The following is a 16628-nucleotide window of genomic DNA, read 5'->3' as shown; positions in this document are numbered from 1 at the left end:
AGAGAATTGAAGATAATAAACTGTAAAAAAAAAAAAAAAAAAAAAGCAACTATCCATGCATGACTCTGGATGGGTGGTGGTACTTTTAGGGGTGGGGGGGTTGGGGTTTCCCCTGGGCAGGGGATTTAAAAAGAAGTTTAGCTAAAGCTCCGCAGAACAGAACCTGAAAAATTGAATTTACTTGACAATTAAGCATTGAAATACAACCTGCACAGGAGAGGGAGGACAGAGAATGCTTTAGGGAGGGAGGGGGCTCATTAGGATGACACAGAATAAATCAACTGTGTCGCTTTGTGTGCAGCTCTCTTTCTATTCATCATTCGGTGTGTCCCGCATCTATGTTATATTTTGAGGATGGGCCACACTGCTGTGTGTGTGTGTGTGTGTGTGTGTGTGTGTTGATGTAAGGTGTGTGTATGCTTTGTGGTCAAGGTGTGTGCTTTTGTCAAACAAGACAAATGCCATGTGTGTTGTTTGTAGTTGGCGTATTTTCATGTGTGCCAGCCATTGAAGACTGTTGTCATGTGTTTGCCAATGGGTGTGTGTGTATGTGTGTGTGTACATGCTGTGTGTGCGTGTGTGTGATCTCAGCCGTGTGTGCATTAATTGCACGTTAGATCAGCACTTGCGTCTTATAAGGGCGGCTTGTGATTATAAATAACCACCCCCAACTCCTCCTCCTCTCCCTCGTCCCTGTGGAGATGCCATCCCCACCCCGCCACCACCCACCCCCCCTGTCTCAGCGCCGCCCCCTTTCCCATGGGGCCTGGGCGGCCACCTCCCAGCAGGCACCGCGCTCTTTTGTTCAATTACAGCTAATGCACAAGTTAGCCACTCTCCCCCACCCCCCTCCGCCCGCCACACATTCCATGTTCTAATTATTTTTTCAAGTGTTGCACAATTAAAACACAAAAAAGGACATGCAAGCAGAGGGCAACCTTCATTATTAAACGTATGCAATGTGAAATTTAATAGTCAGTTCCAGGGTCAAACTGTGCCCGTCATGAATCCTTTATTTACACTAGCAATATTTTATGTCACATTTATAAGCATCATATAAGAGTAAACATAACTTGATGTATGCACCACCTGCCTTAATAAAACAAAAGCAAAATTGCTCACTCTTTTATGATAGTAGTGAACACGTAAGTGAGGAAGCGGGAAGCTTGCAGACGGTGACTTCTTGCATTGCATTGTTATATGCATGTTAGGAGTCGGACACTGACTTTTGTTTCACATTCTAAGATTTCAGCATACACGCAAGTGTGAAAACAAATTAACTGGCGACTAAATAAAACTAAAATAAATTACTCGCCACTGAATCACATGTAGTGGAGGTGGAGCGACCATGTAGGTGAAGAGAGGGATGCTTCTTGACTATTTTGTCCTGCTTATTTACATTCGTCACTGTCCTACAGGTGTAATAATCTGTCAAATGATAACGAGACTAAATAAAACTAAAATAAAATTACTCTCTCTTTGGCAATGCATTGCTGTGTTGCAGTGGATACATACGTCGGCAAGTCAACTTTTGTCACACTTTTTAATATTCTTAACTGTTGTACAAGTGTAAAAATAAGTTGTGACGTAAAATTCAGTACTTTTGCTGTGTTTATTTTGGTCTTTCATTATGGATGTTGACCTACTCTTAGCATTGTCATGTGGCAATAGTTTGCATTTCTTGCTCATGGTCCTCATCATATTTTTTTTACCACCATTTCTATGCTTTCTTGCTATCACTGGTACCCTTTTGTTGTCTGACAAAGTATGCTAATGTGTCATGTGACCTCCAAATTTGAATTTTAGGAGGCACATTTGGCTTTAGTGGTTCCTCTGTACTGCTTCCATCCATGCTGGCATAGCTCCATACAAACAGTTCTACTCCTTGTTTCCCTTTTAGAGCTGCAACTTTAAAAGGAATTAACCGTTTGAGCGCCAAGCCAAGCATGTGGTGCGGATTACCTTGCGTCTGTTCAGTCGTAGCCGTGCAGGGGATGCCTGTTTATCTGCCCCATCGCCATCTGAGTCAGGCATTCTCTGGCTCGAGGACTTTCCTCTTTATCGCCAAGCCTCCGAGCCCACTCTGGGAAAACAATTATATTATGCATATAAATTAAAATAACTGCACTGCATATAGCTTTAAAAAAAAAACGTCTTTTGAATAAATGTCCGTTCCTTTAACTCTCCAAGTGTCTCCAGTTGGACACCATGAAAGCACCAGTATCCCAATTGGAACCAGCTCTTGCTCTGTGTGGTTCCTTTTTTTCCCCCCGCACACACACTTTGTCACATTCAGCCCGAAAACGCAAAGTGGACACCGCAAAGCAGCTCGGTATCGGCTTGACTCTCACAGGTGGTGTTGTGAGGGATACTGTGATGAATCCCGTTTGAAGTTTCTTTCAGAAGCGCTGCAAAATAAGAGGTAACATCTGGTCTGGTTGCAGTATGAGGAGAGTGGGAAGGGTGTTTGTTGATCGTTTTCTGCAGTCAGTGTGTAAGTAATGTGTGTGTGTGTGTGTAAGACAACTCCTACACGCACACACACACATGAAATAACACACCCTCAATGAAAGGTTTGATCACACTTTGGCAACGTATGCGTCAAACGTGCACTTTGCTTTGTCACAAATAGTTCTGGTTGTGTTTGTGTTTGAGGAGTCCCTGGGTTCTGGTCTGGCTCTGAGGGTACCTCCACACCAGAGCGATCCAGTAGAGTCGGAAAACGATTTTCCTTTTGAGGTTTTCAGACGTTTCACACACACTCTGCATTGTGCATCAAAGCCTGTAGTCTGCATGCCAGACCCTGGTTGCCAATGTCACTTTGGAAATAAATTACAAGCATTCACACCAAGTTCTTTTCCTCTTGCAACTATCTTGTTAATAGTAAATACGTGAGTCTTCAGGGTCCAAAATGCTGCTGTCATGTAAATAAATGGAGAAAATAACATTTTTTCTTTGGGTTTTTTGCACAAAGAATTATTTTATTTTATTTTATTTTATTTTATTTTATTTTATTTTATTTTATTTTATTTTATTTTATTTTATTTTATTTTATTTTATTTTATTTTATTTTTATATTATAATTTATTTTATTTTATATTTATATTATAATTTATTTTACTTTATATTATTTTTTATATTATTTTACTTTACTGAGATATATATTGTAAATTGTTAATTATTTACATCTCTCCCGTGGATGACGTCAGTGTGTTCAGTGGTTGTGCTGTACTGCCGTCTTCATCTGCTAGCAGTTTGTCCCAAATGGAGACAGACGTGGATCACATGCTTCACAAAGCTGGGAACTAATGCAACATGTTGGCTTGCTGTTGGCCCCCCCACCCCACCCCACCCCCTTGCCTCTTCTTCTTCTTCTTCTTCTTCTTCTCCTCACCAAACCCCCAACAGCCCTCATTCCATATGATGTTGTCATGCACACTCACTTGTGCCTGCATGCCCTTATGAGGACAGCACATGTAGATAATAGATGAATAGAATGAACGCTCACTATAGAGCAGAAACCCCTGCCAAGGCCAGAACAACGATGCCAGATTGTATCATACAATTAACCAATCTGTACATGCAAATAAGATATGACGTTTGCATTAAACACAGCATTAAAGACCCCCTTCCTTGCTTTGACAGACGTCCTGGAACAGAGATCACGACGACACGGCGTCCACGCGCTCCGGCGGCACGCCGGGCCCGTCAAGCGGCGGCCATACGTCACACAGCGGCGACAACAGCAGCGAGCAAGGTAAGACCCAAAGTCCGTTGCATCACACACACTTTGTCTTACATCACACACAGATGGAAGGACAGGCGGGTTGCAGGATCTTTGCAAGAGTTGCTGCTAGAAAGCCTCTGGTTGGGCCGGCAGTGGGCTCAGCAGATGGAGTGATGATGATGAGGATGATGATGATGACGATGTGGTCATCTGAGAGCTTCTTTTCCCTACTTTGCTGCCAAACACCTGCTGGAGCTGTGAAGGCACTTCTGGAACGATTATTGGTGTTTTATTTAGTCAGCAGCTTCCTTGTCATTATGCAATGTTGTCTTGAGTGTGCGGTCAGTGTCCTAGAGAGGCGGATACAAACAAACGAGAGTGTGTTTGTTACTTGCGGTCACACAGCAGCCTTGTCTACCTTTTAATTATATTTACTTTCAGAAATGGGCTTGTCAAACAAAGTAGACTTTTAAGCATAAACTAGATTATGAACTAGCAAAGTTAGAACTAATTCATTCATTCATTTTCTACCGCTTTTCCTCACGAGGGTCGGAGAGGGTGCTGGAGCCTATCCCAGCTGTCTTCGGGCGAGAGGCGGGGTACACCCTAGACTGGTGGCCAGCCAATCACAGGGCACATATAGACAAACAACCATTCACACTCACATTCATACCTAATGGACAATTTGGAATTAACCACTCGTCTACCGTACAGCCCACATTGACCTAGCCGGCGGCATGGTGGTCGAGTGGTTAGCGCGCAGACCTCACAGCTAGGAGACCAGGGTTCAATCCCACCCTCGGCCATCTCTGTAAGGGTTACGACATGTTATGGAAATAGAAATAATCTGTCCCAGGGTCAAACTGTGGCCACCACAAAGTCACATTTTAACATTCTTAAGAGTCACACAGACCTCTCAGCTAGGAGACCAGGGTTCAATCCCACCCTCGGCCATCTCTGTGTGGAGTTTGCATGTTCTCCCCGTGCATGCGTGGGTTTTCTCCGGGTACTCCGGTTTCCTCCCACATTCCCACATTCGACTCCAAATTGTCCATATGTATGAATGTGAGTGTGAATGGTTGTTTGTCTATATGTGCCCTGTGACTGGCTGGCCACCAGTCCAGGGTGTACCCCGCCTCTCGCCCGAAGACAGCTGGAATAGGCTCCAGCACCCCCCGTGAAAATGAATGAATGAATTGCATGTTTTTGGAATGTGGGAGGCCTGGGGAGAACATGCAAACTCCACACAAAGATGGCCAAGGGTGGAATTGAACCCTAGTTTCCTAGCTGTGAGGTCTGCGCGCTAACCACTCGACCGCCACGCAGCCCTCAAAGTTAGTACTATTACCAGCAATTACTTTGTGTATATGGAACATTAATCCCTTGGTAAGCGTGCTTAATCCCCACTTTAGACTCAATTCTGTGGCTAATAATCCAAAGTATGAGTATAAACTGCAATATTTTATTTTATTTACACTAATTGGCTGCAGGATAAATTTTTCTTGCCAAATTAACAGCTCTCAGGATATTGCAGTGCAAACTCCAAGCACAATAATAATACATTATATTGGAGTGTTACTGGAATATGAAGGTGTACCTAATGAAGTGGCCGCTGAGGAGTGTACAGTGTATATTGTGCGAAAGTGACAAAGTGCAACTTCATCTATTATTGACGCTGATGTCGAGGCGAGGGTTTAGCCAGTGGGCGCACAGGAGGCGGAGCCTGGAAGAGCGATCAGACAGACATAGCCGTGCTTCCGCTTGGCCGAGCAGACGTCTTTTTTTTTGTGTGTGTGTGTTTCTCCATGTGCGTCCTTGTCGTATTATTTGTTTAGAAAAGCAGGATGTGGAAGTTCAGTGACGAACGTGAGTGCAACTGCAGGGATGTGTTTGTGTGTGTGTGTGACCTCACAGGACTAATGGCCTCGGGGCGGCCATGCGCGATCTGATTGGTCACTCTAACGAGCGCGCTCTGAGGGCTGCTGTCTCTGTGAACTTTGACCTCCACTGACTAAGGCGATACTTCAAACCGGAGTACCCGGAGAAAACCCACGCATGCACGGGGTGAACATGCAGACTCCACACAGAGATGTCCGAGGGTGGAATTGAACCCTGGTCTTCTAGCTGTGAGGTCTGCGCGCTAACCACTAGACCCCCGTTCCGCCACCTCTTGTCCATAATGCATCCTATTTTATTGTTGGGGGTTGTTTACTTCTTTTTACACTTGTGTGACTCTTTCATTCATTCATTCATTTTCTACCGCTTATCGTCATGAGGGTTGTGGGGGGTGCTGGAGCCTATCCCAGCTGTCTTCGGGCAAGAGGCGGGGCACACCCTGGACCTGGACTGGTGGCCAGCCAATCACAGGGCACATATAGACAAACAACCATTCACACTCACATTCATACCTATGGACAATTTGGAGTCGCTAATTAACCTAGCATGTTTTTGGAATGTGGGAGGAAACCGGAGTACCCGGAGAAAACCCACGCATGCACGGGGAGAACATGCAAACTCCACACACAGCTAGCCGAGGGTGGAATTGAACCCTGGTCTCCTAGCTGTGAGGTCTGTGTGACTCTTAAGAATGTTAAAATGTGACTTTGTGGTGGCCACAGTTTGACCCTGGGACAGATTATTTCTATTTCCATAACATGTCGTAACCCTTATATGTTCATGCTAACATGGCATAGCCTCTGTGAGCTTGTTGTGGTGTGGTGTCTTCATTTGAAAGCTTTTCTCCTCTTTTAATTATGGAAAGCGAACATACTCCTACACACCCTGGACGTCTTCTAATCATGTAGCTGCATGGCTATATTTGCTACGTTCCATTGCTAAATTGTTGTGGTTGCGTGGTCTCTCAGTGCGAGGCTCTTTGACCGCCGTCGTCGTCGTCCTCCCTCAAGCTTACATGTCCATAATGCGCGTCCTTAAATGCAACATCACGTTTAATATGGTCTAATGTGATTACTGGGTTATAAACTCATCAAAAAAAATGTCGTTTACGTCTAGCTTGGTGTATTGTCTTAATCTGTGCTTTATGCTGTTTATTACTAACACACACACACGAAAGCAGTAAGAAAGTAAATACCGGAGGACATCTTGGACGTGTTTCAGCTTTTATGTGGGTTAAGAGCTCTCGCTGCCACGTCATATTTGGCTGTGTGTGTCAGTCACTCTGTAATCCCACTAAGCTGGTTATTATTTATCTGTTTGGCACCCCCCCCTCAAAAAAAATACCTCACCCGAACCTTCCTCCTCGCTCTTTCATCCTCCCCAGTGGTCCCTCGTCTCCCACCTACTCTCTTGTGTCTGCCTTTCATTCCTGCCGTCTCTCGTCGCCATTTATTGTTTTGCTTCCTCCCACTCGCTCCACAGCGCCACCTTTGTTTACTGTACATTTTCACCTCTTTGTTCCCCCACAACTTTCCTACTTGGCTTTCTTCCCTTTTCTGTTCTTGCCGTTCTTTCTCACTTTTGATTTCACCTTCTTCCACTCCTCCGCCTCTGATTGTGTTCTCACTGACCTTTCCCTGTCTGACTCGTTTCCACCTTCCTGGTCTGTGCTCTTATCCACCCTACAGCCTCACTCGCATCCATGTACACCCCCCCACCCCCCTCACCGCCGCCCCCACCTCCTTGCCCCTTGCCTCCATCCATCCTCTTCTTCCTCCAAGCAGCTCACGGGAGAGATGCTGGATGCTCCAACTCCAGCGTCTTTCTGCATAGCTCCACTTGATTTATTTGTGGCTTTGTCATCAAATCCAGGTACTACCAGGTACCCAGTTTAGGTTCTAAGCATGTCACATTGTTGTAAGGTTGGAGGCTACCCATCTAGAAATGACAAAAATAAACAGTGTACATTTACCTGCAGTAAGGTGCAAAAATGGCTCATTATATATTAAATTTTTTATTTGATAATGATTTGGAGTGCATGATAAAGTGGAATGGAAAACATAACTCTCTTTGACACACATTTCTTAACACCTAAATTGCACAATACAGCAGCAACAGAACCAATGTTGTAATAGACTTAAGGAGCGATAATGATTTGGAGTGCATGATAAAGTGGAATGGAAAACATAACACTCTTTGACACACATTTATTAACACCTACATTGCACAATACAGCAGCAACAGAACCAATGTTGTAACAGACTTAAGTAGCAGACTGCTCAGACAACATTAGTAGCAAATTAACAGCCGAGTAAGCAGCATTTTAAACCACATACAGAGGTTGATAAAGCTACTGACATCTCCAGGCGTTAATAAAAGCATCAGGAAGTCGCCTACAGCCACAGCTGTCCATGCCAGTGTGTTTTACACGGCGGTAATTAAAGACCCCGGTAGTTATTCTCTTTTTTAGACCACGAAGCCAGCATCCGCTGTGCAGCATGTAGCATCGTATGCTATAGGGTCTCCACCTTGCCGCACTTAGCCCCTCGCTCTTCTGTCAGAATCCCTGCCATCACAGTCTAAATAGCAGCCAGTAACTGTGCGGTGGAAAAGCGGGCTAACCTGCTAATGTGCTTTTTTATAAAAGCCGAGATTTAACGAGGCTTTTACATGCAGTGCCGTCTCGCTGTGAGCAATTAGGAAAGCGACTTTTTTGTGGCTCCCATGCCGCATTCCCAGCTCGGGTGTTTATGCCTTGACCACAAGCCTGGTGCTTTTTTTTTTTTTTTTTTTAAGTGCTGGATTCCATCGGCAGATAAAATAAAATAAAAAAATAAAAAAACGAAGAGAAGAGAAGGAGGGCGGATCACATTTGTTTTGCACATGTCATTAGAAGCGAGCGCGTTCCCTCAAGAGTTGACACGGACGACGAGAGCCTGGTGTTTTTTTTTCTCGTTGTGGCGAGATCTTTGCAAACACGCAGCCTCAGCGTTAATTAGTACCCCCCCCCCCCCCACCCCACCCTACCCCATTAACACAGCTGTTTGCTAGCTAGCTGCTGCCTTTGTTGCACCCAGCAGCCCTCTGGTGGAGCCTCATTGGAGCTGATGTGCTGTGATACTCAAAGGGCAGAGGCAAAGCTAACAGATCACGTCTGCTGCCAGTGCAAGAGCAGGAGGGGGGAGGAGGGGTGTCCCTCTTGGACGTGGTGTCTTTTTCTCCCAGAATAAAGTGCTCCTTCTTGCCTGTGTGAATTTGTAAGAACACCCCCCTCCCTCGGCCGCCGCGAGGGCCTGGCGTGCGAGGGGGAAACTGCCGTGCTCCCGACCGAGCAGAGCCGAGTGTTTGCTCTTTCTTTTTTGGAAAGTCTGCGCAGCCTTCCAAAAGCCAGCCACCTCCACCCCCCAACCTCCGCCTTTCCTCCGCCTGTCAGAAGCATCCAGGGAGCGAGGCGATGACTGGCCATATTAGATATGTATCACCAATTACTCAGACCATTTGTAAAATAGAGGAGAGCGCGACGTGCCAAGGCAAACAGCTCCCTGCGAGGCGGAGTGTTACACACGCTGTTTGAATGTGTGACACCAAAGACACAACGGCCATGTTTTAGCTCAGCTGAAGCTACAAGATGTCCATCAAAACTGCTACATTTCCCTACTCGTTCAATCAATTTGGACTTTTATTGGAAGAATGAAACCTCTGTCACATGTGGGCCACTTGATTAGGTACATGCACACGTGTAACAGAAACCATTCATTCATTCATTTTCTACCGCTTTTCCTCACAAGGGTCGCGGGGGGTGCTGGAGCCTATACCAGCTGACTTCAGACGAGAGGCGGGGTACACCCTGGACTGGTCGCCAACCAATCACAGGGCACATATAGACAAACAACCATTCACACTCACACCGAGGTCCTAGGTGGGGCTTGAAAATAACTGAATTTTAATTATGTGTATGAAATATTTCTTAATGTTGATGCATAACTTCAGCATAAGATTGAAAATACTTCCATTTTAATGATCTGAGTTTGGAAAAGGTTAAAATTCCATCCATCCGTACATTTTCTGTGCCGCTTAACCTCATTAGAGTCGCATTGTATTGTATACTGGAGCCTATCCCAGCTGTCTTCGGACGTGAGGCGGGTTACACCCCGGACTGATCGCCAGCCAATCACAGGGCACATATAGACAAACAACCATTCACACTCACATTCATACCTATGGACAATTTGGAGTCGCCAATTAACCTAGCATGTTTTTTTGGAATGTGGGAGGAAACCGGAGTAAAAAGCAGAGGGTGGAATTGAACCCTGGTCTCATAGCTGTGAGGTCTGCGCGCTAACCACTCGACCGCCGTGCCACCCTAACAGAAACCAATTGTATCAAAATATTATTTATTATGGTAGTTATAGTTTGTACTGCATCACATGCAGCTAATAAAGCAAAATAGCATTCTGATGCAGTGCCAAAATAATATACATACAGAAAACAGTGTTTATGATGGAGCATGAAAAATACGATTTTCCCCTGATGGCTGAAGAAGGCAAGAACCAAAAAGAGTTTGCCAAAAAGAGTTGACGTGCCCTCTGAGCCACAGTATCAAACCTACACCGGCTTTGTCCTCCCCATCGATCACACTGCAATATTTCGGATCCATACCCTCTGACCTCTGCAACTCCTCGCCAAGGTTGCACCACTGAGTAGCTCCGGCATCCTCATTGGCTGTCCAGTACACCCGGAGGTGGTGGGGGGGGGGGTCCGCTGTGCAATCGTCAGCTGGATGGAGACGGTCCAATGGCTTAGCTCAGCGTGGCCAATTAATCGGTCCCATTGTCCAGTAGACTGGAAGAGCAGGGAACTCTGTGTGTGTGTGTGTGTGTGTCTCTTTCTCATGTGTCTCAAGCCCTAAAAAGAACACAGGAATGTAACACAAACATCGGGTTCACCTTGTTATGCAAACGCTGAACTTTACGAAAGGAACAAGACATTGGTAATGATAATGGTTTTATTTCATTTGAACATGAAGATTACAGATTCAGATTACAATTGAATGCATCACATAATCAGTTCACAGTTCCACATGTCCAAAAGGAGTAGGAAGAAGCAAAGCTTATTAAATCCTACCCCATCCATCTGGTACTTTTACAATCAGTAACTGTTACATTTGTTCACTTCCTGCTTTCCATAATACAGTTTGTTTGTTTTTTTGTTGAATTTTTTAATTTTTTGTCACGTACCGAAGTACGAGGTGATATGACCATACAATGACATTATGTGTACCATAGTAACTGTCCATATAGTGATATAAATAGCATCACTCGTACATTGTTACCTCCTTATGTGGATCGAAATGATCAGTTCCGGGGTCAAACTGTGGCCATCATAACACCTTTTATTGTGTGTACAGATATATTTTTTTTGCTTTACTGAGTGACATTTCCGTTGTGTTGTAGTGCATATAAACAAAATAGTAGATCCACCTCCATTGATAAGTGTCTGTGAAACATCGCTACATATCAGTTGTTTGGGACGCCGCTATGATGTCCACATGTGAGAATCGCAGTCCAAAGCAATAAAAAGTACCTCTCGTTGGTGTTTGAGGAGGCATAAATGATGATTGTCGCCACTTTTAAGGAAGCTCCCACATGGCTGGTAGCTTTGTTTGTTGGAGGATTTAGTGCAAGGCAAACACCAGTCACTGCGCTCACCTGGGAAAGTGCCTGGATGTCATCTTCTTTACAACTTTGGAAAATGATGATGAACAGCATTAAATCTTTTTATTGTTACAAAACTGATAAGACAAGGCACCAGGCAGCGACGTGGGAATGTGTGGAGTCATATTTGGTAGCTTTAATTGCTGCTTATTCTGTTTATTATTGTGATTGTATAGTTTGCACTGGTGTTCTCATAAATGAGAAGGCCAACATATAAGAGACATTGGCAATTAACCTAGCATGTTTTTTTTTCGAATGTGGGAGGAAACCGGAGTACCGGAGACCATGCAAACTCCACACAGAGATTGCAGAGGGTGGAATTGAACCCTGGTCTCCTAGTTGCGAGGACTGCGCGCTAACCACTCGACCACCGTGCCAGTATGATGCAAAAACAACCATCAATGGTAAACATCAGGCAAGGTCTCTGAGAGGCTATCCACATGGAATCCGCTGCTTGACGTCAGAAACCCATCGTCATGACGTAACCAGAAGCGTAACCCAACATAATATCTGCTTCGTATTTTCTTGTCTTATACTCCGAAAATTATGCACATGTAATTCCGATTTGTGATCAGTCTAGACGAGGTTTGGAAAGAGGAAGACGTCAGACACCATTTTTTTTCTCAAGAGCGCTCCTGTGTGGACAGGGCCTGAGAAAGCAGAAGTTGGGTCAGGTTCCCACGTGGAGAACCTCCACACCCTCCTAGTTTGCATTTAGGATTATGGTCAGTGTCACATGTACGAGTAAACAAAGTTTCTTCAAAATGTTTAATATTAGACGGTGTGAGCATCGTCTTTAATGTCGTCTTCAAAAGTATAGAATAAAGCTGATGATTGGTGGGGGGATGGGGGGGCTTCTTCTATCTTGAGCGTATCTCTAGTTCCCATGTTGTAATTGTGGCACGCTAATGATGTACACACATTCTCGCTGTTTGTTTACAGGAAGCGCTCTTCTTTAATTTGAGAGTGGCGTCAAAGCCAGCAGGCTTTATCTAATTACTGGTGTTTGCTAAAAGATACTATTTACACACAAGGACACAAAGTTCAAGAGGTATAAAAAAAAAAAAAAAAGAGGATAGCGTTGTGCAGGAATGTGGATGTTGAGTACACGGACTTTGTGTCTGAGAAGTGTCAACCAAAAAGGACTCTATTGCCTTTTATTTCCATACGCGGTGCCATAATTAAAGCTTCTGCTGCGTCCTTCTTCTTTTTGGTCAAATGAGTGCCTGTGCCAGTGCTCCATCTTTGATTTGCACATATTTACAGCATGCAAATGCGGTGAAAGTACAAATGAAAAGGTAAAAGCGGAGTTTTATTGCCGTGGGAAAGTTGGAGTGTAACGTCACCTTTGTCGTTGATGCCTCTAAAATACTTTTAATTTGTGAGCAAATTTGACTATATGGCCTGATTAGAATTAATATGTGTTGCAAGGCATCGAACGTGAGGAAAATCTGTTTTGGAAAGCAGGCTTCTCCACACTCCTTAAAAGCTTTGCCTTTTCTCCATCAGTACATTAAAGATGTGGGGGTTATACTTTTGATTGTTTTGTTTTCCAGCTGCACGGTGGACGAGTGGTTAGCGTGTAGGCCACCTGAGTCAATTCCACCCTCGGACATCTCTGTGTGGAGTTTGCATGTTCTCCCCGTGCATGCATGTTTTTTTTTTTTCCCGGGTTCTCCAGTTTTCTCCCACATTCCAAAAACATGCTAGGTTAATTATCGACTCCGAATTGTCCATAGGTATGAATGTGAGTGTGAATGGTTGTTTGTCTATATGTGCCCTGTGATTGGCTGGCCACCAGTCCAGGATGTGTGTACTGTGCTGGGATAGTCTCCAACACCCATCATCGACTAGGCTAACCTAGTATGATGTTCCTGTTTTAATGTGACCTGTCATGTTAGCACCGTAGCATCCCTGCATGGTGCCTTACACGGCAGATGGCGTGGGTTTGTTTCCCAGCCCAAGTTGCATCGGGGAGGGAATCCGGTGTAAAAACCAAGCCAAAAAAACATTCATGTTAACCTCTGATATAGGGAAAAAGTCGAAAGTGGGGAAAAACCACACACTTGAAGACAGCTTTGAAGAAACACAGTTCAATACCAAACATAATACCAAGCATGTTGCCACGTTTACAGTAACCAGCTAATGGATTTCTATAATTTTGACTGTTTCCAACGCTACACATACAATAGGTGTGCCTTGTGTATTACGGTTTCACCCAGTGATCCCACACTGGGAACGCCTAGTAGACGTGTCTCTATACAATATAGTTGCACTTTTTTGCATCCTTTAGCTGACACTCACACACACACTTGCACAAATATTTATTTAAGCTTTTGATAAAGAGATTAGTGGCATCATCCTACAGTCTTAAGCTAGCCAAGGGGGGTCCATGTTGAGGAAATCCTGGATTTCCTGACAACTCTGCCTTATATGGCAACACTTGAATGTTGCTCATAATGACAACATTAATGTATTGACTGCAAAATGAAGGCAACGCTGGTTGTCTTGGGTTTGGACATCCATCCTGTTTTTTTCTGTCATGAGGAAGTGGTCATGTCAGCTGGGTTGTCTTTTGTTTATTATTGTTATTGGTATTATTATTATTATTATTATTATTATTAGGCATATGACAGGGATCCATCTTAAAGCTCCAAACAGCAAAGTGCTAATTTTAGCCTCCAAAGAGGATAGAAGAGGATGAATAGCTTGCTGCCAGGGTGCCATATGGTCCTTTGCCGATTTATATTGTGTCAGGAATATCTGCACCCCCCTCCCCCCATACACACACACACACACACTCCCCATCACTAAAAATATACTTTGTCTTATCTGTGTCAAATAAACGGCAGTTGAAATTGGACTAAAAGTGGAATTTTCCTGGAGGAGATCATACTCTCCTATGGCTTCCAGCTGCAAGGTAACACAGTGCCCCCCCACCCCTCCTACCCCCCACATCTGTAATCTCCCGCAACTTACTTGATATTCTCACTTGTAAATGTGAGCCTGCAGTGGAATAGAGATGAGTCCGTTCACATGGAAGCACACACACACACACACACACACACACACATTCTCTCTCTCTCTCTCTCCATTATTCTCTCACACGTTCACCCTCAAATTGAAATAATTCAATTTATGGACACAGTTCCAGACCTCCCCGGCTAAGACCATTATGCATGGACCCCCCCCACCCCCTGCCCGTCCCTTCATTTCCAACAAAAGAACGGGAGAATTTACCAGTCGGCTCCAGAAACAACACCCACGCAAAGCCAATTTCATGCCAGCCCAGAAGACCCACGAGAGGCGCCATTTTTCCCCTCCTGGAGGATTGTTTTTATCATCCGATGTGGGTCGATACTATTTTCTTTTTTTTGGGATGGATTACTTTATCACCTCCGTCTGGCACATGGTGTGATGTGATGTTGCACGTTTCACCCCCCCCCCCTCCAATAATCACCTGATGTTTTGTACTTGTTCAACTTAAACCTGACACTGAAAGATGCTGCATGCTCTCAGGGGAGTTTTGGAGGATTTTGTACAAAAAGTGACGCACTTTTGATATGTTTTTGTATTTTCAATGTCAAATGTCCATCTTTAACATTCATTTCATTCATTTTCTACCGCTTTTTCCTGATGAGGGTCGCGGGGGGTGCTGGAGCCTATCCCAGCTGTCTTGGGGCGAGAGGCGGGGTACACCCTGGACTGGTGGCCAGCCAATCACAGGGCACATATAGACAAACAACCATTCACACTCACATTCATACCTATGGACAATTTGGAGTCGCTAATTAACCTAGCATGTTTTTGGAATGTGGGAGGAAACCGGAGTACCCGGAGAAAACCCACAAAAAACCCCACACACAGATGGCCGAGGGTGGATTTGAACCCTGGTCTCCTAGCTGTGAGGTCTGCGCGCTAACCACTCGACCGCCGTGCCCCAGCCTTAACATAAAATATAATAAATATGAAATCTATCATGGGCTGCACGGTGAAAAGTGGTTAGTACGCAGGCCTCACAGCTACGAGACCCGGGTTCAATTCCACCCTCAGCCAATATAGTACATACTTACTCCATAAATACTTATCCAAAACTTATGAACATATATTGCATGACTTTTTTCTAGTAGATTATTGTAAGGATAACCTGTAAGGTTACCTGGGATGCTCGAGGTGTCATTGTCTGCATGTCAGCAGGCCAAAGCTTGACCCGAGGTTGACCCAGACCAAACATGCTGCCCCCCCTCCCTTGAGGCTGCCCCCCCTTGTGGTCCTTTTGACATGGATAGCTGCTATAGGGCCTTAAGTGAGAGATAAAGACCATGCTGAGCTGCGTGTTTAGAGGAGGAAAGCCGAGGCAAGATAACAAATACCTGTAGGTAAACACAAGAGGTAGTTGTGGAGTGGGGTGGGTGGATTTTTTTTTTGTGGGGGGGCAGGCCACTTGTGGCTGCTTTTGTAGCGCGTGCATTAAGATGTAACCTGATCATGTGGTGCTGCTGCTCTGAGTCAGTGAAACTCAAAGAGATAAAGATGCTCACCTGAGATAACCCCCTCTACAAATGTATGGTATACACAAAACCCACCCCCGTGGCGACCTGAGGTCTTTGTTCCAGGGGGGGTCATACTCTTACAGGAAGTCACCCTGCCTCCTCCAGGAAGTGACTCCACGAGGCCGTTTGGCCAGTGGGTCATATCACCGCAGTCCACGTGGGGCCCGGCATCCTCATGCAGGACGCCGTAAACCCTCGTGCTTCCTTTTCCTCTGGACCTTATCAGGGCGGCGTATGGGGGGACTTGATAGGACTAAAAATCCACCTCGCATCCACCATCCACGCCACATCCTGCGTCTGTCAAGGATGTAGTGACAGCGAGGAGGAAGTTGAAGAGGAAAATGTTTGCCTATTAGCTCAGGCTGCGTGTGAGAAGCTTCGTTTAATCTCCACACAGCAGCAGCGGCTCAAATGCAAACGACACAACAAGTAGGACGGCTTATCAGGTCTTACCTGTTTGTCCTCCCACGCCACACTTTCATGACATTCCGTTATTCTTTAAAAAAAAAAAAAGACCTCACTGGAAGCGCTATTATTAGCTCACAGCGGCCTGTGTTTACTATCACAGGAGATACTGATAGGTTCGCAGGAGTGAGAATATCCTGGCATGTGTTTATCAGTCAGATAGCAAGTACAGACGTCAACTTTCCCGGGAAAACTTGGTTGAACTCATGGTTTAAACCTTGAAGAGTGAGTCCATGTTTTGGTTTGAAATTAACTTTTTTGGCCGGTTGATGG

At 44.9% G+C, this 16628-nt stretch overlaps 1 protein-coding gene across 1 annotated transcript in view; it reads left to right on the top strand.

Moving 5' to 3' along the window:
- meis1b (Meis homeobox 1 b) overlaps positions 1-16628 on the top strand; it is a 77531-nt gene that overhangs the window by 10944 nt on the left and 49959 nt on the right. Inside the window, exon 7 of the mRNA XM_058058036.1 lies at positions 3646-3757. Coding sequence (XP_057914019.1) covers positions 3646-3757 — 112 coding nt within the window. The remainder of the gene's footprint in view (positions 1-3645; positions 3758-16628) is intronic.

This window comes from Doryrhamphus excisus, chromosome 20 (genome assembly GCF_030265055.1).
Source record: "Doryrhamphus excisus isolate RoL2022-K1 chromosome 20, RoL_Dexc_1.0, whole genome shotgun sequence".
Taxonomy (NCBI): Eukaryota; Metazoa; Chordata; class Actinopteri; order Syngnathiformes; family Syngnathidae; genus Doryrhamphus; species Doryrhamphus excisus.
The sequence above is the reverse complement of the archived record's forward strand: the minus strand, read 5'-3'. Positions and strand labels throughout refer to the sequence as shown.